This window comes from Gobio gobio, assembly GCF_949357685.1.
Source record: "Gobio gobio genome assembly, chromosome: 10".
Lineage (NCBI taxonomy): Eukaryota > Metazoa > Chordata > Actinopteri > Cypriniformes > Gobionidae > Gobio > Gobio gobio.
In genome coordinates, this window is record NC_137116.1 from 51,032,810 (window position 1) to 51,060,111 (window position 27,302).

A 27,302-nucleotide genomic window follows, 5' to 3' on the forward strand; every position below is an offset into this window, starting at 1 on the left:
ACTGTACAAAGCTGCTTGTTGTTATGTAAAGCAAAACATTTATATTGTTCATTCAACTCCATAGGACCTTAATACAATCATTATGGTCTGTAAATCAAATTACAATGGCAACAGGCATAGTAGACTTTCAATAGAACATTTATTTCCCCACATGAGAAAATACTGTTTGAGACAGGTTATTTGGTGGGTAGGTAAAATCTGCAGTTTATACAAGCTTAAAATTTCTTAGAGGTTCCATCTTATAAACAGTGAACAAAAGCTACGCAACTTTCTACAATAAATACAAGGTTCTGTGCTTGATGGTGAAAAGGGATTTTTTTTACTGTCTAACAGTAAGTAAGTGTACAATACATCATCATTAACCCTCCAGCATTTCACCTTGAAATCCTAAAAAGAACTAAACCAGAATCTGAAAGCACATGTGACGTAAGATCTTAAAAGCCTATGCAATAGTTTATCATCTTAAATAAGAGATCCGATTTCCATCTTGAACCAATATAATTTAATTCCTTTATCTCTTTACGGTCCATAAATAAATTACTTTTTTGTATCAAAAAATGAGAATATATATTTAACCATAGACAACTGTGAGTTGGTACATATACACATACATACATGATTGTATGCCGGTAATGTACATATATATGATCGCACTCACACTATCTGATATCAAAGACGAGCAGGATACACTATGTAGAAAGTCAGTTCATCTGAAAATCTTTTTACACGTATATATACACAACCTTCATTTCTTCATTCCTCCAGGCAATTTATTTCACAATAAAGAGAGAGAAAACAAAACAAAAAAACATTAAATTAGATACTATATGATAAAAAACATACTTATATACACAAGTGTCTTTACAATGTACAAGAAGTGGTTTGTAAAACTTTAAAAAGTAAAAAGCTATCTTAAGAAAATGGCAGTGATTCATTCAAACGTTTATATTCTTTAAGTTCATTCGTTGAATCATTTAAAATGATCAATTATTCAGAAATCAATTGCTCCGAATGCACCCAAATGCTAAAACTATGAGTCTGGCTGGTTTAGACTCGTCATCACCATAAAGTGACATCTCATAAAAACACAAATCATCGATAGAAACCGTCGCCATTTCGTGACCCCTGTCCTAGGAAACATCCTAAACCTGGAGAAAGAAAAAAATCTGGACTGAATCTGAAATGACCGCTACTAAACCACAGCAGGATAAACTAAACTGTGCCTGATCAGGAGTCTAGTACCTGGTGCACTAACCAAATGGCTGTGAGCCTGCCTTAGAAAGCCCATGAGAGTGGTACGTGAGGACAGATGTGGATGGCGTTTCTGTTCTACATGAAGTTGGAGCCGACGAAACCATGATCTCCTCGAACTCGGCTCAGGTGCTTCATAGCTCGGTCGTAGGCCACCTGCACAGACTTCCGGATGCTGGTCTTCTTGCCCTCCATCATACGCAGTTTATCCCCTGTGTCGTCAACGCCAAGAGGGATCACCTTATCTCGTGGGAGCCACTGCCTGCAGACACAGACATAAGAAAAGATAACTCACAGACAGTTCCTCCCAAAATCCTCAAATCCAGCGGGTGCTTACAATGGATATTTGGAAAAGCAAGGTCTTGTGGATAAAGCTAAAGGAAAACAAAGTAAATATCCAGTGCTGTGCTCACCAGGTGCGCTTGTTGTCGAAGAAGAGAACCAGGAAGAGTTTCTCGTCGGCTTCTTCCTGTCTCTGGTCCCCCAGGCGCAGCACGTCGAGCGGAGGCACAGGGATGGGCACGCCGTTATGCAGCAGACCCTCCTGAGGCATGTCCGGATCTATGATCTACAAAATAAGAGCAATTTCAACCGTTCATTTAACCTTTAAATGTCAGTGGTTTGCTACAATGTGCTCAACAGCTCACAACCCATTTTAATTGGGTAGAACAGGTTATTTGGTGGGAGAAAAAAAAAAGTAGGGCACTCACTTTTTCAAACACCAATTCGAAAAGTTGAAAAGAGGGTGTGTAAAATAATTACGCAAGTGTAATTATGCAAAAATAAATGTTATCATAAAAATGTAAAACTAAAACAATAAATAATAAAAGCAATCAAAATAGAACACTTTAGAAAAAATATATTATTTGCTTATCTACAGACCTGCATGAAGAAAAACAAAACCTACATAAAATAATATTAATCAATATAAAAAAATGTTTTTGTTTACCTACATTGTCATGTGACCACTGAACAGAGAGACCCATGAACACTCACTTATGTTGTTAAATAATAGCATTACTAAATGACTGAAATATGAACTTCTCAAGGGTGTTTTAGGTCAAACGGGTTCAGCTGACAATAATTTATAATGAAACTGGGAATGTGTATTAATGAAGCAAACAGGGTCATTTTTGATGTCAGGCTCATCACATCTCTAACTCTCCTACCTCACATCTGCCTTCACTTTGTTATTTGCACTACCGACTGTTTATAACAGTAACTGCTGTTTACTTATGCATTTTGCACTACCATACCTTAACTGGATTATGCTCATTTGCACTGCCGACTGTTATTTACAGTACCTACTGTTTATATTTGCATTTTGCACCGTACTTCTAATTGTAATATGCAACCACTTTCCACTGCACTTTTATACTTTTTCCGGATAGCTTCTGTCCATAATTTATTGCACTACCTTAATCCACTGCCATATTCCTCATTTTAGCCTAACATATCATTGTATACCTCTATCTGTAAAATTCTGTTTATAGTAATAGCCATCTGTATATTATATTCATAGTACATATTCACCTGTAAATTCAGTTCTGTTTATAGTAACAACCATCTCTCTATTTATACATTTTTATATATATACTCAGTACATATCCATGTCCTGCACTTATGCAAACATTGTATATCCTGCACTTGCTGCTATTGCACTTCTGGTTAGACCTAAACTGCATTTCGTTACCTTGTACTTGTACTTGTGTAATGACAATAAAGTTTAATCTAATCTAATCATTATGGTTAAAGACTTGTTGTTTAAAGAGAAATTGTTTAAAAAAAGCCTAAAATGATACTTACTTTACTATGATGATGCTCTCAATTTATTTTATAAAGTAATAAGGTGACCCCAGAATGTGTCTGAAGTTTCAGACCATTTTTGAGTGGAAGCACAAACATTGTTTTTGTGCATGTATCTTTAAATGCAAATGAGCTGCTGCTCCCCACCCAGAGTTGGGTTCTGGAAGTAAAAACTCCATTCATTTTCTCCATAGGGAAATTGATTTAATAACTTATACACCTTTGAAGACAGACCTACTGTAAGCTATGAGGTTGTTAATCGATGGTATTTGCTTTTGTAGCATAATAAACGTGTTTAACAGCAGCATTCCTAGTGAAAAACTACATTACCCATGATGCTGTACAGAAAATATATTTCCTGAACCAGCGCTGAAAAAGGGGATGGGCGCTAATGCACTCTATACAGTGTGTGCCTCGGATACTCTGCCAAAGATGAACAAAACATCAGTTTGGTTTTGATTATCATTTCTATTGCAGTCACACTCACGTGACATTGCAGTTCTTTGTCATCGTGAAAGTTTATTGTATGCAAGAAACGCATGCAGATAATAAAGGTTCAAGGTTCTTGTGCTAATTGTCAGCTATTTTTTTATTTAGTCTCAGTCCTGTGTCAAATGTGCTTTTTAGTTGATCATATTTAGTCAAACTTGTCCTTTTTTTGTTTAGTTTTAGTCGACTAAATATCTGAGCATTTTAGTCTAGTTTTCGTCAATCACATTTTCGTCATACTGCATTGATAATCCCGATTATTTTGCTAAAAAATTGATTGTTTTACCTCATCTGGTTTCATGATTTATTATAGGCTATTTATCACATAGGCCTAATGGAAAAATCAGCAAACACACTCACTAATCGTCGAGAGATCCATGCTTGGATTGCAGTTCATTGCTGAGAAGGTTTGATGGCAGATTTCGTCACACAAACAGCACAAGCTGCTCGTGTGTTGTGACAGAACACAGACCCGCTGAATGACACTTTAATTTAAGCAAAAAATCTCAATTGGAGATTGCTGAAATACAGCTTACTCGTTTATTGGTGTTTTCCGATCATCTGCGCACAAGAGAGAGAGAGAGCTCGCATGCACAGATTGCAAAGTTTAAATAAAACAAGATATAATACGTGTTCTTTTAACAGAAAAGCTCTGATTGGGGGGATTTAAATGATTGAAATCTGGCAACCGCAAGCATGAACGCTCCACTATTTTCGCCTGACAAAAACAGAGAGTGATTTTGGTCAAGTCTTTTTTTTAAACTACATTTTAGTCTCGTCTTTTGATGATATAGTCACAGTTATCGTCTTCGTCATGGAAAAAAAAGGTCGTCAACAAACATTTTTTGTCATATTTTCATTAACGAAATGAACAACTGTGTACAGCTCACTCAGGGCGGCGTCTATGCTAATAGGGCAGAGTCTGTCGCAGTCGTGGGCAGAGCCTGTTCAAATGTGACGTCACATTGGAGCACATTCATGAATGGCTCATTTTAAAGACACTGTTTCAGATTTATGGGGAAAATTAATGAGTGAATGAGTTTTTACCACAATAGGGTGGTTGTGTACACACACTGCGGACACATAATTGTTCAAAAACAATATAAAAAGGAATTTGGCATAATAAGTCCCCTTTAAAAGACAAATATGCATGACTCCAAATAATGGACCAACATGCAGTATGAATGTAATGTGAGTGTAGAGCGCCTCTCTCACCAGAGCAGGATAGGATGGATATCCTCTGCTTTTGGCCCACACCAAATCCAGAGGTTCAGGTTCCGGTGCGTCCCCGTTCGACAGCACATCTACATAGAACAAGGATCGTAATATCCACTTGTGCCTTTCAAAAACAAATATATTGACATTTCATTGGGATTCATTTCTTACCAGTCCCAGTGTAGTCAGAGTCTCCGTTAACGGTTTCTAAGAACGGTACTTTGGACAAAGCAGGTTTCCCTCTGCTCTTTTTAGGGGTTGAGACACTTAAAACCAACAGAAAAAAATGTGAGATTACAGCACAAACTGAGATAACTTAGCTATATGAATATAAAAAGGTTTTAGTCCTTTTTTCCTCTTACAGTTCTCTGAGAGTCGGAGAGGAGCTGCATTCTGAGTCAGAGCCGCCATCTTTGTGCTTTCTGAATCCATTTGTGAGAGCTAAAAATACAGAGAAAAGGGTGTTTAGGAAAGGTTAAATTAATAACAAATTAATTACCCACGCCACAATTTCAGTTGCCATGGATTGTCCATGCTTTCTAATAAAAATCATTAAATCTCTTCACCCATTTATGGAAACTGAGATACTAAATGAGTTTTTCATGTTGCAAACATGATACATATGGTAATTTACATATGACAGTCATGAAGGTGCAAGAAACCTTGACTAAGTGGAGTCTGGAAACATGACTATTTTTAATGTTTTTGAAAGAAGTCTCTTATGCTCATCAAACCTGCATTTATTTGATTAAAAATACAGAAAAAAACAGTAATATAAAGTTTTCTATTTTAATATACTTTAAAATATAATTTATTTCTGTGATGCAAACCTAAATTTTCATCAGTTATTCAGTGTCACATGATCCTTCAGAAATCATTATAATATGCTGATTTGATCCCCAGTTATTTTTTTTAGGATTAATTTATAAACAAAAAGTAAAAAAACAACTAAAAAAAATGCATATATTCAAAATAGAAATATATTTTCTAACAATATAGTATTGAGATTTATCACTTTATCAATTTAACACATTCTTGCTGAATAAAAGTATTAACTTTTTTTTTTTAATGACCCAAAACTTTTGAACGGTAGTCTACATTTTTTTTTTCAAACTTAAAAAAACTAAAACTTTTTATTCATTAAAGAATCCTGAAAAAAGTATCATAAGTTATAAAAAAGCAGCACAACTGTTACCAACATTGATAATAAATCAGCATATTAGAATGATTTCTGAAGGATCATGAGAGACTAAAGACTGGAAGAATGTCTGATGAAAGTTACAGCTTTGCATCACAAAAATAAATTACATATTAAAGTATATTAAAATAGAAAACCATTATTTTCAATTGTAGCAACATTTCACAATATTACTGTTTTTTTTCTGTATTTTTTAATAAAAAAAAATGCTGCCACACACACACACACACACACACACACACACACACACACACACACACACACACACACACACACACACACACACACACACACACACACACACACACACACACACACACACACACACACACACACACACACACACACACACACACACACACACACACACACACACACACACACACACACACACACACACACACACACACACACACACACACACACACACACACACACACGAACTTTTACAAAAAAGAAAGAAAAGTAAAGTGCAAGTAAACATGTCATAAGATCAGTTGTAATGCAGCATGTAAAGTTTTCTTTACCAGGCTCTAGAGTGAGTCGAGGGGGCGTTCTCTCGCGCTCTGGACTGCAGCTGAGACTTCTTGCTCTCTGTTTGGCCAGCGTTGATATGGGCGGAGGTGTTGAAGGTTTTGGCTGGGCTGTAGTTTCGGTCTTGATGGTGGCGGTGCAATTTGGTGTGCGTGCAGGGTCTGGGTCAGTGCTGACGACCTCCTCCCTGTTTCCATTCTGCATCTGATTGTCTCTCTCACGCTGGAGCTTAGCTCCATTTTTTGCTTTTTTGAAAAGGACGGACGTTCGCCGCCCGACCCCACCTGTGGCGGGCCGGACCGGTGACTCGGTGGACGAGATGCCGTTGATCAGTTTGTTCTCAGGCGGGCGGTCCTCAGGTTTGGTGCAGCTGTTCACAGGTGCGGCGTCTGAATCGGCCTCTTGGCTCTCGCTGTTGAGTTTGAGGCGCTTGGGTGGGCATGGGGGGGTCCTGGGGTCAGATGTCATGGGTCGGAGGGTCGGTGGTTCTTGGTGGGTGTCTCCTGGTGGAGGGGACAAAGCCAGGCCTGTGGGCTCCAGCATGGGTGGCGGGGTCGATTTACAGTCATCTACATAAAAAGAGGGACAGCCAGACGTCAAGAAAATCTGGAATCAGACTGGAATTGTGGGAAAAAAGCTTAATGGTTAAACCTTTGAAAATGAAGAAATTAAGACAAGTATTAGTATTGCAATTTTACAGTTGCACTGTAAAACGTTTATTAATATAATAATATATTATAATTTTTCCTTGGTTCAATCCATCGGATGTTGATTGGAAGAAGGCGGATCTGAATGTAAGCTTGCAGTCGATTGGAAGAAAGAGGCGGGGTTTAAGCGGACCAAATGATTGGAGAAGTCCAAACCGAAATATCCAGTTATGACATTTTGATTAAAAATTACGTCCATTTTTTAAAAATAAAATGTGAATGAATTATTTTACAATAAGATCAATAACATGCATTTAGAAAATGGGGTGAATTTTTATTTTATGGCCGAACCAGGAAGAATGCAGATGTTCAAATACCATTAACACAACTGAATGATATGAAAACAATTTGTTTCCAGTATTAAAAAAAACAAAAACTACCAGAATTCTGGAAGGATAACTGGAAAAAAATTGAATTCTGAATACCCGATTCTCAATTCCCAAATCTAGTTTCACCTTTATCTGACGAGGCCGAAGACACGTTATGTTCACCATCCATCTCTTTGTCTTCATCCTCCTCCTCGTCTTCCTCTTTGAGGTCTCCATTGAGCATGTGCGAGATCCGCGAGTGCTGCCTATAGCGGACGTTGTTGATTTCTCGCCGTAGCAGGCGAATGCGCCGTGTACGTGCACCGCTCGAGCGCATGGACGTCACCACATCTAATTTATCTAGCAGCTCTCTCAACTGGTTTTCCGTCGTCATGTGCAATCGATTATCAGGGTCTAGCAGCGTGTCGACTACACACACACAACAAAACCAAACAAATTAGTTACAAAAAGGCAAATTTCATGCTATTTGCTTTAAAGGTAGAAGCTAAATAATGTTAAAGGGTTAGTTCACCCAAAAATGAAAATTCTGTCATTAATTACTTACCCTCATGTCGTTGGACACCCGTAAGACCTCCGTTCATCTTCAGAACACAAATGAAGATATTTTAGTTGAAATCTGATGGCTCTGAAAGGCCTCCATTGGCACAATGCACGGTTCACTCTCAAGACCCTTAAAAGGTACTTAAGACGTTGTTACAAAGTCCATCTCACTACAGTGGTTCTACAATAACTTTATGGAGTGACGAGAATAGTTTTTGTGCGCAAAAAAACGCACAAAACGATTTCAAAACACTGCATCATGAAGCTTCGAAGCGTTATGAATCAGTGAGTCTAATCATGATTCGGATTGTGTGTCAAACCGCCAAACTGCTGAATCGACTCACTGATTCATAACGCTTCGAAGCTTCATGATGCCGTGTTTTGAAATCGTCATCACTATATAAGTCGTTATTTAGGGTTTTTTTGCGCACAAAAACTATTCTCGTCACTCCATAAAGTTATTGTAGAACCACTGTAGTGAGATGGACTTTGTAACGACGTCTTTAGTACCTTTTAAGGGTCTTGAGAGTGTAAAGTGCATTGTGCCAATGGAGGCCTTTCAGAGCCATCAGATTTCAACTAAAATATCTTCATTTGTGTTCTGAAGATGAACGGAGGTCTGACGGGTGTCGAACGACATGAGGGTAAGTAATTAATGACAGAATTTTCATTTTTGGGTGAACTAACCCTTTAAATGATTTACAGAATTTTTTTTTTTGACAAATCTAGAAGCAACACCTCAGAAGCTGCATAGCAACAACGCGTTTTCAAAAAATCCTACCAAAATGTATGCAACACTTTTCTATTCAAGTTTATATGATTTCTTGTGAACTACTCACCATCTTCCAAAGTGCAGCGGTAGTAGTCATTTTTGTGTGGCGATTCTGCCAGGTGCATGCCTGTGTCCAGGTCGAAGCCTGTGTTGTGTGCTTGTCTCTGAGCGTGCCTCAGGATAGCGCCCCCTAGGTCCCTCAGACGTATTGCAGCTTGGTAAAACACAGTGTCTTTAGCATTGTAAAGCAGGCAGTTGGAGATCATGAGGTTGAAATCAGCCTCCAGGTCAGTGACAGAGCGATATTTGTGAGCTTCCAATTTGGATTTTATAGTGGAGAAATCCATGGGGTTCGTGATAAACTCCAGGTAATCTGGGACCTGAGAAGCCAAGAGCACAGTTTCTGTTTGAGGCTTGAAGCTTCCAATCACATAAATAGGTATGAGACATTAGGATTTAAATATAAGAATAGACTGTTACTTGAATCTTTTGAAGCTGTTGTATAATAGCAATATTGCTATGAATTTGATCTAACATTTAAAATAAAGGCTGTTATTTTATACTTTCTATTCTTCAAAGAAACATGAAAGAAATGTATCACAGTTTCCACAAATAACATTCAGCAGCACAGTGGTTTGAGCATCAAATCAGACTTCTGAAGGATCATGTGACACTGAAGACTGGAGTAATGATGCTGAAAATTCAGCTTTGCATCACACAAGAATAAATTACATTTGACAATACACTGATCAGGTATAACATGATGACCCCCTTCCTAATATTGTGTTGATCCAAAACAGCTCTGACCCATTGAGGCATGGACTCCACTAGACCCCTGATGGTGTGCTGTGGTATCTGGGACCAAGATGTTAGAAGCAGATCCTTTAAGTCCTGTAAGTTGCGAGGTAGGGCGTCCATGGATTGGACTTGTTTGTTCAGCACATCCAACAGATGCTCGATTGGATTGAGATCTGGGAAATTTGGAGGCCAAGTCAACACCTCAAACTCGTGCTCCTCAAACCATTCCTGAACCATTTTTGCTTTGTGTCAGGCGCATTATCTTCTGAAAGAGCCACAGCCACCAGGGAATACCGTTTCCATGAACGGGTGTACATGGTCTGCAACAATGCTTAGGTTGGTGGTTCATGTCAAAGTAACATCCACATGGATGGCAGGACCCAAGGTTTCCCAGCAGAATATTGCCCAAAGCATCACTGCCTCTGCTGGCCTGCCTTCATCCCATAGTGCACCTGGTCCCATGTGTTCCCCAGGTAAGTGACGCACACACACCCGGCCATCCACGTGATGTAAAAGAAAACATGATTCATCAGACCAGGCCACCTTCTTCAAGTGCTCTGTGGTTCAGTTCTGATGCTCACGTGCCACTGTTGGTGCTTTCGGCAGTGGACAGGGGTCAGCATGGGCACCCTGACTGGTCTGGGGCTATGCATTCGCGCACACAACAAACTGAGATGCTCTGTGTATTCTGACACCTTTCTATCAGAACCAGCATTCACTTCTTGAGCAATTTGAACTACAGTAGCTCGTCTGTTTGATCGGACCACACGGGCCAGCCTTCACTCCCTACATGCATCAATGAGCCTTGGCCTGTCACCAGTTCCTTGGGCCATTTTTGATAGACACTGACCACTGCAGACCGGGAACACCCCACAAGAGCTGCAGTTTTGGAGATGCTCTGACCCAGTCGTCTAGCCATCACAATTTGGCTCTTGTCAAACTCGCTCAAATCCTTATGTAGCGTTCACACCGGACGCGAATGACGCAAATAATTTGCGCTGTTCGCACGAAGTTGGACGCTTGAACATTTTGAGTTTACTCGCTTCATTCGCGAGTGACATTCACAGACGCGAATTCGTGTCATGGGCGGGACTTCTGCCGGCCGGCTCGTCTCGTTGAGAAATGGCTGACATGGGCTGTGTTTACACGTCTTGTTTGTTAAAATTCTACTGTTAATGTGTGACAAAACGTAGTTTTAAGACTTTTCAGGCGATACTGTAGTTGTTTAAAGCTCAAATCTGTGGTTTATTTATAAAAAGAGTCCCTATTTGAACATTTTATCTGGCGTTTTCAGAGTTGTGAGCTCCAGCGGATCAGCGGTGCTCAGCCCTCATTAACCCCGGCGAGAGCAGCCTTTCCTCGGCTAGTCCTTCTGCCGTCTGCCGCTGGCTCTGATGTCTCTCTGGTGTCTCGAGCTATAATTCGTCTTGTGTATATGTAACGGGCGATCTTTGGTCTCATGGATCTATAATTTGTTCCCTGGCAATTTGTTTAGGCTGAGGGCAAAGTGAAGTTTCATTACTTTTTTATTTTTAGGCTATTTAACTTTACGTTACCGTTGTAGCCTACTAGCACTGACTTTGAATGTTTGACTGAATTGTTTGCTTTATTTCATGTATAGCTTATTATACCTTTTACTTGTACTTTTGTATTATTGATCATACATAAACTTGCATTTAACAAAAAGAGACTGGGTTGTGTTTCATGTCATTTAATGTTATCACAGTGATAATCATATTGTCTGAACCAGATATTAATATACAGTTTTCTCCTCATTGTTGTCACTACTAGAGCAAGCTCCTGATTGGTTAATGCGGCGCGAATATCCGCCAAAGTTCAGATGTTTCACCCTGGGGCGATTCGCTCAATTCGCACTGTGTCATTCGCGCGAATCGCACCGCAGGATGTCTATTCGCGTCTTTGCATTGACTTAACATGTAAATCACTCGCGCGGATCGCGTCATTCGTGTCCGGTGTGAACGCACCTTTACGCTTGCCCATTTTTCCTGGTTCTATCAACTTTGAGGACAAAATGTTCACTTGCTGCCTAATATATCCCACCCACTAACAGGTGTCGTCATGAAGAGATTATCAATGTTATTCACTTCACCTGATCAGTGATAAAGTTATGCCTGATCGGTGGATATCCAAATAGAAAATAGCTATTTTAAATTGTAATAATATTTCAGTTTATACTGTAAACTGTGAGCATTCACCAAAACTCCCAAACCTTTGAATGGTAGTGTGTATGAATGCATATAAATATAGATAGACAGACCTCTTTCAAGTTGACAGGCTGTGTAAATATGTTTGCAGTATCCTTCTCCTGAAGCTGGTCTAAAGTGGACCGCAGCAGTACCAGGACCGGAGTTAACTGATGCTCAGTCACAGCCTGGTGAATCTTCACCTACAGAAGCAACACATGGTTATAGTGAGACACCTGGCTCATTTTTATATGGTCAAGGCGACATACAGAAGTCAGCAGACGTCATTAAACAATCAGTAACAGGTCAGATTACTTCATGTCAGTGAGCTGTCTGTATAATAAAAAATTATTTCCAAAGTGAACATCCCCTCCCTCTAAATCATAATAATATTATAATAGCAAGTAGCAAATCATAACATTGTCAGTGCATGTTCAGTTGCACTAACGCTTGTGGATTGTTTCCTTTTTCAACCACCAATTAGTTGCAAAGGAAGTGGCTGAAATGTTTTCACTTTAAAAATGTCTTGTACAATGGATGAAATTGATAAAGATGTCACATGTGGTTTTGCTGGGCTGAAAAAGCAGACAAGTCACAGCTAAAGAAATGACTATGTCCAATCTAGCTTAAAATATTTGCCAAATCAAGTAACAGCTTGAGTCTTAGGGCCGTTTTACACTGCAGTGCAACGGCAACAGCAGGGTGGTGATGGTTTCACAATGACAGAGCTTCGACTGTCTACAGCAAGAACAAATTCTGGGTTGCCACATTGAGTATTCTCTTTGATAACAGCTATAAATTATGAAATGGTTATTGGGAGTGAGCAACTGAGAATCTATTTTCCAAAACCAATCGAACACTAGTACAAACTTGATCCTCATGAATTCTTATTTTCATGATGAGGGGCGTCACATTTACATTAAACAAATTGTTGATATTAAAAGGTTAGTTCACCAAAAAATGAAAACGATCCATATTTACTCACCCTCAAGCCATCCTAGGTGTATATGACTATCTTCTTTCAGCCAAACACAATCAGAGTTATATTAAAAGATATTCTGGCTCTTCCAAGCTTTATAACGGGATTGAATAGTAAAGCCCAAAAAAGTGCATCCATCCATCATAAAAGTAATCCATACAACTAATAAATATCCATATTTATTACTTTATAAACTATAATCACTGGCTTCCGTTAACGGCCATGTGCGAGTCGAGTTGCAATGGAAGTGTGACCGCTGACCATAGACTGTAAAAAAATACATGACGTCACGTCACCCATAGGATTCTGAAGAGCAGTTTTGAAGCGTAAAGTTGGTTCGAGCTGGCCGTTGCCATCTTGGCAGCGCGTCATCACGTGTCACTCCTGGATAATAGAAAATGAGCAAAAAGGCGGGACGTGGGCAGAGCTGAGGTGACGTGATGACTAACAGACAGCAGATAAATGACCATCCACCTGTCACTCAAAGTGGCCACGCCCTTAATTATGCAGAACTTTAATGCTTTATATAATGTAAACGAATGAGTTATAAAAAAACTCACCCCCCTCACAGTTGTCATGAAGGGCAAAATTAGCTGTATAGACCAAAAACACAATTTGTACCAGACTGTAAACATGTTTTTTTTCTGCTGTAAAGTTGGGCATTTTAACATGGGGCTCAATGAGATTCTGGAGCCTGTCGATGAATTGCAGTTTATGTCACTTCCGTATTGGCTTCAAGAGAAACTCGGGAGGTTGCCGCTGACCCATAGGCGTAAATTTCATCTAACAGTTGGGGGGTTGGGGCAATAAACATAAAACTTCTGAAGGGCAATTTTTGAGGGGGACACAAGTAATACAGGCAAAATTGCACTTGTAAGGATGTGTGTGGCGTTTTGGTGCACTGAAAATCTCAGTTTTTCCCATTTTATCTAGCCAACAACACAAAGCAATAATCGTTTAAATAGGAGTCATCATAGTTTCACCAAGCAATAATATAATTATTAAATTATATTTAATAATATAATTTCTTCCACATAGTAGCTATAGAGCAAAACCCCACACAGCGGTAGTTCTACAATATTAGCCTAATATCAGTTCACACATAGGACTATCGCTGTGTCCGTTGTAGTTGAGTGACTTACAACACCAAACTAAAAATATCGAACTTATGGAAAAATACATCAGTTATCATAATTTTTTGTCATTGCTAATTTATCAATAACTCAGCATCGTCTGTATTAAAGCTACACTGTGTAACTTTTTTAGTTTATACTTAGCTAAAAACACTTAGTTCTTTCAAAAATACATGTGCTCATTAATGTATATTTACTTCTTTCAAGTAATAAAGTATTCTTGTAAGTTTATAATATGCCATTGAAAATGCATACGGGTGAGGGGTTCAAATGCGGGTCGCAATGTTGCCCCTCCATCTTGAAAGTACATCAGCCAAAGAGGGACATACCCGTAAATTCAAGCTTTGCCTTTCGCGTTTTAACACTCGATGGCACTGTGTCGAATGTGGACGAGGTCGAACTGGAAGCCATATTAATCTTGGACTAAATCGGCCACCGTAGGAGTTAAAATGATGTCGGAATTGAGAGGAAGAGAAACTAATATTCACTGGATGGTCATATACCTTTTCACCACTAGATGGGGGAAAATATCACACAGTGTAGCTTTAAAAGAGAAAATAATTACTTCATCCGATGTTTAAAGTAAATAAAATAGCCATAACAGCTACGTACTGGAGTTCCACAACTACTGAAGAACTTTGTTCTCTCCCACCGGACTTGTGTGTGTCGGTGAGGGGAGAGAGGGGAGACTCGAAATGTTTTTCTAAACTTAAAATGCATTGTTGTCCTGTTTGCGTTCGTATTGTTTTACTGCTTACACAACTATTTTAAGTATATTTAATTATATTATTTACAATACACAATGTGGTTTTTAATGATATTTTTAGATGGAGGACAACCCCCAGATGGGGTGGGTCCTAACCCCCACACATTTACGCCTATGCTCTGACTCGACATGGATGTAGGAGTAGCGTAAGCTTAGGTGAGAGTAGACACCTCTCGTGGTTCAAACAAATAGGGATGGGCAACAAACTCACTCTCTTCTTCCCTTATATCAAAATCATCTGACATTTGACATTTGTGACCGGTGTTTTGTTTTGCTCTATCCTCTGCGCTTCCATGCTCATCAATACTTCATACGTTGGGTCAGAGGTCACTCTTCCGCCGAAACTTGACTTGACCATTCCCGGAAGCCAGTGGTTATTGACGGTTTCATCGGACGCACGCGCGTTGCCACGGTTACGCACCTGCCCCGAAGTTAACTTCCGGTCTGTGTTTGTTTATCGGTCTGGCAAGGGGATAGTATGGCACACGACTCAGTAGAAATTTTTTAAGATTTTTTAAAAATCTCAGTAGATTTTTGACGTACTATTCTTGGATAACATGATATAAATATTAATGATCAAGCAGACAGAATGTGACACCAGCGCAAAAACAGTGTGTGCGACTCAAAAAGCCTTAAATGCTTCATAAATATCCAGTCAACCGAGAGCAGCGTCTGGTTTAATTTAAACAGTATGTCTAATGTAATTTATTTGTTATTTATTTTGCTTGTCATCAGAAATAATCTACTCTAGAGGGAACTTATTCTGGCTGCGTTTACACTTGGCATTAACATGCGATCACTGTGATCATCAGTCAATCAGACACAGCGCATTTACATTTGTTCACATCAAGTGGTCGCCATCTGGATAAATGATCGGATTTATGTTTCCCGCAAAATATTTAAATTACGTGCCTTTATCACGGAGTGCAAAACAACTTTCGCTTTGTCCTCTATTAATGGCAGTGCCCATAGAGCACGGGATTTTTTGTGATGCATTCATATACAATCAATCTCCAATAGGGTACTTTATCTACAAGTTAACTTTCCCAACATTAAAGAAACATGTTATTCCGATGCATTGCATGATTGAAGGCGAGCGCTCAAGCATTTATAGATACTGTACAGAAAACGGCATTACACGGTCTTTAAAGGGTTAGTTCCCCCAAAAATTTTAATTCTGTCTCTCCCTCATGTCGTTCCAAACCTGTAAGACCTTCGTTCATCTTTGGAACACAACTTAAAGATATTTTTCTTCTTCTCTACGGTCTTACAGGTTGGTGTCGACACGAGGGTGAGTAATTAATGACAGAATTTAAATTTTTGGGTGAACCAACCCTTTAAGGGGGGCGTTTCCCCCACTCTATATAAGTCTATAAGTTTGGGGCCACAAAAGCGTGCATGCGCAGTAACATTTGTTTATGTTGTTGCCGTTGAAACCGTCAATAGTTTATAAAGTTATAAATATGTATATTTTCAGAATGCTTCAGAAGGCCTTTATTCACCCCCTTGGATTATTTTTATGATGGATGGATGTGCTTTTTTGGGCTTCAAAATCTAAATTACTATTCACTCTCATTATAAAGCTTGGAAGGACATATAATCCCGATGGTGTTTGGCTGAAAGAAGAGAGTCATATACACCTAGGATGGGTTGAGGCTGAGTAAATTATGGGATCATTTTCATTTTTGGGTCAACTAACCCTTTATCTACTTAATCGTTTGGATTTAGTAAGATTTACTGAAAAGAAAGTGTTGCGCCATTTGCACCAAGCCAAACGTATCTTTTTTTTCATTCAATACTTGACTTCAGTGTTCTGTGTTGCTTCATAAAAACCTATTTTGCGAATGGTCATATTCATTGATAGTTTAAAGGTGTGTTTTCAGCTTGCTACATGGAGCAAAAATAGGCTCAGCGCTGCAAAGGCATGCACTTTCAGTTCTGGAAACTGTAAATATGAGTGCAGAGATAACTACACACAGGCCTTAAAAACCACAACTCGGGTTCAAATTAAGCTACAGTAATCGAGTTCACATATCTGGTTGTCATGATTTACACTCTAATCATATGAAATGTTTCAGTATGTTACCTGCTCTCTCTTTAGTTTCTCCCGCTTGCGGATGAGCTCAATCAGAAGTCGCGCTCTCTCCAAATCATGGCGAAGCTTCTGCCAGTATTTCAGCTCTTCTCTCACAGCATTCAGCTTTTCATCTGGCTCCGCCTATACGCCGTTTATAAGAGCCAAAGTTAAGCAAAAACACATAATACTGAAGTTGTGTTTAAGGGGTGTGACTTATAGATAGACATAGGGCTACACAATTAATCAGAGATATTAAAAATACAGTATATAGCAGAGTTTACAATAATCATAATAAAAATAATACTAGATTATTATTATTTTATTGTCATATTGATATATAATAACAAAATGTTTGGGCAAATTGTGCAGGCCTATAAACAAGCAGTCAACCTGGAGCTTTGAAAAAATAAAAAAACATTGTAATTTAAAATCAACATTTTTATCAGAATAAAAATGGAATTAGATTTTTTTCCCCAAATCATGAAGCTCTACCCACAACATTTAAATATGCTTAAAAACAGACCTGCTCTGCACTCCTCTGGCCCTGCAGATGCGAATGTAAACGGCGAATGAGAGGAACGCCATTGCGTGACTGACGCTTAAGTAACCAATAGTTGTGAAGTCTCTGCATGAACTGATTCTTCTTCTGTATGATCACATCTTTAGAAATTTTGCTCAATCTGTAAAAACATCAACAAAATAATAACATAGTTATTAATGGGATAGTTCACCCAAAAATGAAAATTCTGTCATCATTTACTGACCCTCATGTCGTTCCAAACCCTTAAGGCTTTCGTTCCTCTTTAGAACACAAATGACGATATTTTTGATGAAATCTGAGAGCGTTCTGTCTCTCCATTGACAGCTACATAACACTTTGACACTTCAAAAAGTTTATAAAGAGATCGTAAAACGAATCCATATGAATTGAGTGGTTTAGTTCAAATCTTCTGTAGAGACTCGGTCGCTTTCTATGAACAGATTGAATGTATGCTTTTATTCACATAAACATTAATCGACTCACAAATCAGCTGTGTTAAACAGAAGCTCAAGTGTGTTCGCTTGACCTGCAAGAACCAATGAGGTTCATTCTCGTGTTACGCACCACGTTTGAGCTTCCGCAGGAACCAATGAGGTTCATTCTCGTGTTACGCATCACGTTTGAGCTTCCGCAGGAACCAATGAGGTTCATTCTCGTGTTACGCACCACGTTTGAGCTTCCGCAGGAACCAATGAGGTTCATTCTCGTGTTACGCATCACGTTTGAGCTTCCGCAGGAACCAATGAGGTTCATTCTCGTGTTACGCACCACGTTTGAGCTTCCGCAGGAACCAATGAGGTTCATTCTCGTGTTACGCATCACGTTTGAGCTTCCGCAGGAACCAATGAGGTTCATTCTCGTGTTACGCACCACGTTTGAGCTTCCGCAGGAACCAATGAGGTTCATTCTCGTGTTACGCACCACGTTTGAGCTTCCGCAGGAACCAATGAGGTTCATTCTCGTGTTACGCACCACGTTTGAGCTTCCGCAGGAACCAATGAGGTTCATTCTCGCGTTACGCATCACGTTTGAGCTTCCGCAGGAACCAATGAGGTTCATTCTCGTGTTACGCACCACGTTTGAGCTTCCGCAGGAACCAATGAGGTTCATTCTCGTGTTACGCATCACGTTTGAGCTTCCGCAGGAACCAATGAGGTTCATTCTCGTGTTACGCACCACGTTTGAGCTTCCGCAGGAACCAATGAGGTTCATTCTCGTGTTACGCATCATGTTTGAGCTTCCGCAGGAACTAGGGGTGCACCGATCCGATATTAGGATCGGATATCGGCCGCGATACTGACAAAATAGCTGGATCGGGGATCGGAAAAATTAACAGATCCACAAGCCGATCCAGGTGTTTTTTTCCGTCGCAGCAGAACCTACGTCATTCGTCAGCTTCACGTGTGTCGCATGCTAGAAGGGAGCGAGCCAGAGAGTCGGCTGTGTGGAGGAGATATTTCACGCTTGCCACGCCAACTAGTTCGTCGCCGTTTCGAGGGTATTACTGCAAAGTCAGGGTCTTTCCTGCATTGACATTTTTTTGACGGCCAAAGCCTAATTTGATGAGTTATTGTGATTTATGAGTGATGTAGAACAGATGCTGCGCTCGTGACTGAGTGACAGAGAGACCGATCTGAGAGCTCCTCCCCCGCGCGCGCTCTCTGGGTCTTCAAAATAATCAGTGTTCGCTCTCATATTTCACATATTAATCCAAATCAAAAGCTCGGAAGACCGAAACCATGTTGCACGTGACACATTCGGACAATTTTGTCCTTGAATTATCACTGGGTGTGAATTGCGCTCAAAAAACATTGACTCTTCTCTAACCAGCTGACATAAAGCATACTTTCAATAAGCGGGAGACAAATTATATCCAGTTATGAAGTGTTTTCTGTGTGTTGACATCTTTCGCGATGTTCTAACAGACGGGATTCGCACACAACGCGTCTGCTAATGTCCGATTCGTGACCTAATGACTCCTTTGAACCGAATCATTTTAACGACTGGCCAGAACAACTGATCTGTCCAACACTGAACTCATGAACTCAGTTTATTAATTTACTCAGAACGCAACTGAAATGAGAACACAAGTGTGCTTACCCATTTTAGCAAGAGTGGATAGTAAGAATTATTTTTAATTATCAACAGTATTTCATCTTATTTCTGTTGACAATGTGTAGTAAAATAAATAGGCCTAGCCTACAATCATTTAATCTGGAGTGAGGTGAAACCAGAACAAAGTTGTTATTAGCTAGCTGAAAATTTTTATTAAATTGCATATGGTAGAAAATTAGACTATTTGTTAATTTGTAATGCTACTTTTTAATATTGATATGATTATATACCAAAACAATTATCTGTAGTGTAAAAAATGTTTGGTAACTGTCAGATTACTATTGTATGTTTGACCAATACACTGTTTTTTGTTTCCACTGCTACATTTTATTTATTTAAATAAGTTAGATTACATTCTATTTTAGATTTGAATGCACAATTGTTTTTTAAATAAATAAGAATTCAACACCTTACATACATCTGTTATTTTGTCTTAGTTATGTTTAGTTAGTAAAGTCTGGTGCCTTTAGTCTCTTCAAGGAAGATATAAGGTGGAAGATATACAGTTTATTATTAATTCAACAATATATCGGATCGGTATCGGGTATCGACAGATACACAAAGCCCAGGCATCGGTATCGGTATCGGGACTGAAAAAGTCGGATCGGTGCACCCCTAGCAGGAACCAATGAGGTTTGTTCTAGTGCGTCAAGCAGGTTCGGCTGAGCATTGTTTATTATTGCTGATCATTGTTTATATGTGAATAAAAGACTAAATTAAATCTGTTCATCGTATAAAGCGATCATGTTTTTTCAAGTTAAGTCAAGTCAACTTTATTTATATAGCGCTTTTAACAATGCAGATTGTTTCAAAGCAGCTTCACAGTGTTAAACAGGAAAAAAGCAGCATAATTTTATTCAGCTGTATAGCCATTCTGGAGAAATGCTGATGTCATCAGTTAATTTCAATTATCATACAGTGGCAATGTGGGCTTTAGATCAATAATTAGATCAGTAATTTAGTTTATATGGTTAATTTAGTTTATTAATTAGATTTATTTCGATGTTTAGTTGAAAAATGTAGTGCCCCCAACTGAGCAAGCCAAGCCAGAGACAACAGTGGCAAGGAAACCAAAACCCCATCAGGGTGACCTAATGGAGAAAAATAAACCTTGGGAGAAACCAGGCTCAGTCGGGGAGCCAGTTCTCCTCTGGCCAATTAACAAACAGCGTATTATTATTATTATTCAGAAAATTGGAACTAAACCGCTCAATTAATATGGATTAGTTTATGATCTCTTTATGAACTTTTTGAAGCATCAAAGTGCAGTTACACAACTGTTAATGACAGAACGCTCTCAAATTTCATCAAAAATATCTTTATTTGTGTTCTGAAGATGAACGAAAGTCTTAAGGGTTTGGAACGACATGAGGGTGAATAATTAATGAACTGACCCTTTATATATTTATTAAGTAAAGCTTATTGTTTAAAAAAGAATTTAAATATGTATATATGCATGCATTGAATGTACGCTAAATAAAAACAATTATATATACATATACAGACACACACACCCCTTTCCATATGCAAGTGTTTACCTGTGAGTAGGTATTTCTGGGACAGCGACCAGTGGCGTTGCGACTTTTTTGGACACCTCTTCCTTCTTTCCTTTCTTCTGCTGCTTAGAATCCAGCTTATTGCTTCGCCGCTGCTTCTTCAGCTGTGGCGTCTGAGTGTAGGCACTGCGACCCCTATTCGCCCTACACCCCAAAACCCTCCCCCCGTTTTCTTCATCATCCGAGCCGTCCTTCGCGGCCGGCGAGTGCGCCTCACAAAACGCTGTCTTTTTCACCGAAAACGTAGTCCCATTCACAGTATTCTCTCGGACTGGCTCTATTTTCATAAAGAGTCCAGCTCTCTGCGCACAGGTCACATGGAAGGCCGTGTAGCAGTTGGCCTTGTGGCACTGAATGGACGCCCCGCAACCTTTCTGCTTGCACAGGTAGCACGTTAGCTTCCACCTAGCCGGTGGAATGTTGTCCACGCCCTCAATGGGCTCAAGGAAGACCGTGTTGGCAAAGCACACCTCTGGGATCCAAATAGCGCAGACCACGTGTGCCCATCGTCCGTCGCTGGTCTGCTTAAATGCTCCGCCCCGGTTGGGGCAAAGCACGCAGTCCACGGGCCGAGAGGGCGACTGCAAGCAACAGCGGCAGAGCCACTGGCCCTCAGGGATGTAGGGAACTCCGTAACACTCCTGGTGCACGGCCAGGTTGCAGATGTCACAGAACAGGATGACGTTACTGTTGAGACACTCGTCGTCGAGACAGACGCAGCAGAAGGCGTCTTCGTCGATGACGCTCTGCGAGGGCGCTTGGCTTCGCGACTCCAAGAACGACTCCTTTTCCAGACGGTCTATCAGGAGTTCGAAAGTGTCAGGTGATACCTGTGGCTGGCCTTCTGATGCCCGTCTTTCGTTCACCAGCTCCAGCCAGGCCACGTCTTCCTCGTCCATGTCATACTCCGCATCGGTGTCCTGCTCCTCGCTGCACTTCTCGATGTAGCGGTAGTATGACGACGGGCGAGGAGGCGCCTCCACCGGTTCATAAGAGTCCTGTTCTCTGAAAGTAGGCTTGGGCAAAGCACTGTGGTGGCTGTTCGCACTTGACTGCGTCTGAGATTGTCCGTGAGAGTTGGAGCAGTGGTTTTGTGATGAAGACGACGACGATGACAACTGCTTCACGTCCTTCTTTTTACCCCTGTTGGGCACCGATCGGCGTGGCGAGCTGACAATGGCGGCGACCGGCGTCTGCTCGCTGTTTTCTTTGTTGCTGTTGCACTCCGCAATGTCCTGAGCAGTCATCTCATCTTCTGTGATCACGATCAAGGGGTCAAAGATGCTGATCCGATGCAGTCTTCCATCCAAGTCCACTTCCACAATTTTCTGTGCCTGTGCGTACGTTAGGGTTTCTCTGGTGGGTGAAACTTTCAGCCGGCAGGGAGAGGGCGAGCGTGGCTGTGATGCCCCCATACCTGATGTGCCCGTGTCCGCGCCATCGCTTTGGCCCCCGGCTAGGCCTCCCCTCCGTCGTGGTTTTCTCATGGGCACTCACCACACGCAGCCCCTTGTACCTTGACCTGTATAAAACAAAAAAAAGAAAACATAAGATTTCTTATATTCAAAACATGACAATACCAATGTGTCATTTCACTTAAAGGGTTAGTTCACCCAAAAATGAAAATTCTTTAATTAATTAATTTCCCTCATGTCGTTCGACACCCGTTAGACCTAAGAAATGAAGATAATTTAGTTGAAATCTGATGGCTCTGAAAGGCCTCCATTGGCTCAATGGCACGGTTCACTCTCAAGACCCTTAAAAGGTACTAAAGACGTCGTTACAAAGTCCATCTCACTACAGTGGTTCTATAATAACTTTATGAATCGGCGAGAATAGTTTTTGGGCGCAAAAAAACCCTAAATAACGACTTACATAGTGATGACCATTTCAAAACACGGCCTCATGAAGCTTTGAAGCGTTATGAATCAGTGAGTCGATTCAGCAGTTTGAATCGCCAAATTTCAGCAGTTTGGCGGTTTGACACGCGATCCGAATCATCATTCGGCTCACTGACTCATAACGCTTCGAAGCTTCATGAGGCCGTGTTTTGAAATCGTCATCACTATATAAGTCGTTATTATGGGTTTTTTTGCGCACAGAAACTATTGTCGCCGATACATAAAGTTATTTTAGAACCACTGTAGTGAGATGGACTTTGTAACGACGTCTTTAGTACCTTTTAAGGGTCTTGAGAGTGTAAAGTGCCATTGAGCCAATGGAGGCCTTTCAGAGCCATCAGATTTCAACTAAAATATCTTCATTTGTGTTCCGAAGATGAACGGAGGTCTGACGGGTGTCGAACAACATGAGGGTAAGTAATTAATGACAGAATTTTCATTTTTGGGTGAACTAACCCTTTAATGTCTTGCCATGCCAAACAGCCAACAGCGAAAAATTCTCGCATCACCCCTCGTCTTCTGAGTCGTGTGTCTGTAAATACTACATGCTCTCATTTCCTGGAAGTGGTCAAACAACCCGCATCATAACATGCTGATGATTTTTTTTTTTTTGTGACTTTAAACAACTGTTATTGTTAAATACAATACTGACAAGACGAGCACCCTGTTTTTGTTTTGTTGTTTTAACATACCATGTTTTTATTTGTTTGCATTATTTGCACAATTCAAAAACAGAGAAATTCTATTGTTTGCACACAGTTCTAATATGCATTGTTGCATTATGTTAATAAAAGTTATACAGAAAAGTCATAATTTTGCTACATACCAGAATAACAATATGATAGAAAATTACAAACTATTCAAAAGAGCAAATAAGCCAATTAAACAAGTATTATACTTAAAATACACCGATCAGGAGAAGTGAATAACACTGATTATCTCTTCATCACAGCACCTGTTAGTGGGTGGGATATATTAGGCAGCAAGTGAACATTTTGTCCTCAAAGTTGATGTGTTAGAAGCAGGAAAAATGGGCAAGAGTAAGGATTTGAGCGAGTTTGACAAGGGCCAAATTGTGATGGCTAGACGACTGGGTCAGAGCATCTCCAAAACTGCAGCTCTTGTGGGGTGTTCCCGGTCTGCAGTGGTCAGTCTCTATCAAAAGTGGGCGGCCAAGGCTCATTGATGCACGTGGGGAGCGAGGGCTGGCCCGTGTGGTCCGATCAAACAGACGAGCTACTGGAGCTCAAATTGCTCCAGAAGTTAATGCTGGTTCTGATAGAAAAGTGTCAGAATACACAGAGCATCTCAGTTTGTTGTGTATGGGGCGGCATAGCCGGAGACCAGTCAGGGTGCCCATGCTGACCCCTGTCCACTGCCGAAAGCACCAACAGTGGCACGTGAGCATCAGATCTGGACCACAGAGCACTGGAAGAAGGCGGCCTGGTCTGATGAATCATGTTTTCTTTTACATCACGTTGATGGCCGGGTGTGTGTGCGTCACTTACCTGGGGAACACATGGCACCAGGTGCACTATGGGAAGAAGTTAAGCCAGCAGAGGCAGTGATGCTTTGGGCAATGTTCTGCTGGGAAACCTTGGGTCCTGCCATCCATGTGGATGTTACTTTATCATGTACCACCAACCTAAGCATTGTTGCAGACCATGTACACCCGTTCATGGAAACGGTATTCCCTGGTGGGAATATATAATGCGCCTGACACAAAGCAAAAATGGTTCAGGAATGGTTTGAGGAGCACAACAATGAGTTTGAGGTGTTGAATTGGCCTCCAAATTTCCCAGATCTCAATCCAATCAAGAATCTGTGGGATGTGCTGAACAAACAAGTCCGATCCATGAACGCCCCACCTCGCAAATTACAGGACTTAAAGGATCTGCTGCTAACATCTTGGTGCAAGATACCACCGCACACCTTCAGGAGTCTAGTGGAGTCCATGACTCGGCGGATAAGGGCTGTTTTGGCAGCAAAAAGGGGGACCAACACAATATTAGGACATTATTAGGTAATGATTTTGTGCCTGATTGGTGTATATTATTATTATAATACTCTGCCACATTTTTATTTTATTTTTTTTGTTTGCACAAACACTTTGGTTAATTATATATAGTGAGAGAATATTTCTAATTGTACTATGGTAATATGCATTGTTGCATTATGTTAATAAAAAATATTTTGTTACATACCAGAATAAACAATATGATAGAAAATTACACGTTTCTATTCAAAAGAGCAATTAAGCCAATTAAACAATACTGCAGTGTTTTGTAAAAATAAAGGTGCCCTGTAATATTATGATTATTATTGAGTATTATCCTTAATATATGTAATACATGTTATTACACTCTGCCACACTTTTAGTTTTTTAGTAATAATTTAACCAATCACTTTGTAAAAAAAAAAGCTCACATTTTGTGAAAGAACATTTGTATGTGTAGTACATTAACATGCATAAAATCGAAATAAAAAGTTAAGATATAGAAAAATTGTCTACATTATAGAATAAACAATACTACATAAGAATTAAACAGAAATCTCATTGTGACAAAGTAAAGTAAGCATAGCAAATAAATATTTAACAAAAAACTGTTTATACAACTCACAATACAGTTCTGTCAACTATCACTATATAAACAAACTCATAATCTCAAAAGGAAATCAATATACAGGCATGCAAATGTATTCATTGCTAGTTTAGCTCAGCATACGACATTAGATTACACAAAAATCATTGGCAGGATTAATTTCAGGCCGGTCGCCAATTTTGTGTGTTTTTATTTTTGCAATGGGCGGGACTTTTGATCCCAAGGCCTCTCGCAGTTCACCCTTTTTCTATCAACGGTAAAACGCGTTAAAATTGTAATACAGGGTCACGTCGCCGTTATACATCCGTAACAGCTGCCTCAAACACTTTAAGAGGAATATTACAAAACTCAAAGTGGAGTTTTGAGGAATTTGTCACTGAAGTGAGACGACCACCAGAGGCTGCGAAGTTTATCAACCCCACATACTTAGACAACCAATCACAGGCGTCCACCCTCTCCGTCTAGCCAATCAGCGGTGAGAAAAAGTATAACACAAGCTAATAGTTAGGTTGAGCGTCCTTGATTCTAGAACGAAACGTCAGCCATGTTTACAGTCCAAACTGAACTTCAGATTCAGTTAAGTTTCCCGAGAACCCCTAACACAAAAATAAACAATGACAACATTGTTACCACTTAAAATCATAAAACTGTTCCTCTGAGACACCGTATATACGAACATGCTAACTGATAAACTCCGAGACGATCGAAACACCGAGGCGGCTAAAGCTGGCGGGCTAGTTAGCCGCTCTAGCCCGGGTAATCAGCACAGTAACGCCGCGTGCGGTAACCAACCAGCCGGCTCAGCTAAGCGACCGTTGTCATTGACTTCACAAGTTGAATTGCTAACACACACAAAATACACTATAAAAAACAGACCAATTACCGTATTTTCCGACCACAACTTCCGTAGAGACGCAGGAGCTTTTTGCGAAGGCTGTTTAAGCTGGCGGCTTGGCCGAAAAGCCGGTAAAAATTCGCCGATAAAATGCCCCTCGTCTCTCAGTCTTCCATAATTTCCCCCTGCAAATGTCTTCTGCGCACTCATGAATTTGGATTAATTCCCAGCATTTTAACTTCTGATCGACTCTTGAGTTGGATTAGACGGGAGCAGCAAAGCTAGCTGGCTATTTTCAGCTTCGACTACTACAACCGTCGCTCGCTGCCTGGGTAGATAGTTAGTAGCTCGCCAGATACACAGGCAGAACGGAGCGGAGCTTTCTGTCGAGATAGTAAGAACACGCCCCTTCGGAAAAGCAGGCCATCTACTCTGTTAGCTATACGACTAATTTAATAAAGCACTACGTTATTGTTTATTTAACTCATAATAAGGGCTGGAAGTTTGAGACACCTGAGTGTGCTAATGTGCAACTGTGCTTCCCACACAGTTCATGCTATGGTCACAGTTCATAACTACATGCCATCCGTAAAGCATACATACATTGTTTCTGTCAATACGATCAAGACCCCTTGTACAAACACACTATGAATGAGAGAGAGAGAAAAAAATCACACTATCTGTTTTCAAGACATGGGTATATTTCAAGAACGGTTGAGTTAGGTGCAAGTTTTTATGTCAGATCCCACATTTTATGACAACATCTCTACCTAACACCAATGTGCTACTCAATACCTTGATGTGCCATTTGTCATGGCCAATCAATCACTTCTACAAGCTAAACATCCTGTCACACCTTTCAAAGGATTTGAGGGTAGCAAAAACAAGCCATAAAGTCAACATGAGATTAGAACTGACCCGACTTAATGAGTTAATACACATTCTTGGGTCTT

The 27,302-nt window shown here is 40.1% G+C and overlaps 1 protein-coding gene across 1 annotated transcript; it reads right to left on the minus strand.

Moving 5' to 3' along the window:
• brpf3b (bromodomain and PHD finger containing, 3b) lies at positions 1-26,913 on the minus strand. Its single transcript, XM_079826528.1, has 13 exons — positions 26,398-26,913; positions 20,993-22,532; positions 17,322-17,478; positions 16,808-16,939; positions 11,918-12,046; positions 8,909-9,221; positions 7,656-7,937; positions 6,487-7,062; positions 5,124-5,202; positions 4,933-5,027; positions 4,762-4,850; positions 1,665-1,819; positions 1-1,513 (listed from the first exon to the last, which is right to left on the minus strand). The coding sequence occupies exons 2-13, from the start codon at positions 22,495-22,497 to the stop codon at positions 1,330-1,332; spliced, it is 3,696 nt and encodes a 1,231-aa protein (XP_079682654.1). The 5' UTR covers positions 22,498-22,532; positions 26,398-26,913; the 3' UTR covers positions 1-1,329.
• Positions 26,914-27,302: the final 389 nt, after the last annotated feature.

Excerpts from the sequence above, each read along its gene's own strand:
- brpf3b (XM_079826528.1), bottom strand. The coding sequence starts at position 22,497 with ATGAGAAAACCACGACGGAGGGGAGGCCTAGCCGGGGGCCAAAGCGAT. Across the intron at positions 7,938-8,908 it reads CCGCTGCACTTTGGAAGATG|TCGACACGCTGCTAGACCCT; the intron begins GTGAGTAGTTCA and ends GTGTGTGTGTAG. Across the intron at positions 7,063-7,655 it reads TTCGGCCTCGTCAGATAAAG|ATGACTGTAAATCGACCCCG; the intron begins GTGAAACTAGAT and ends CTTTTTATGTAG.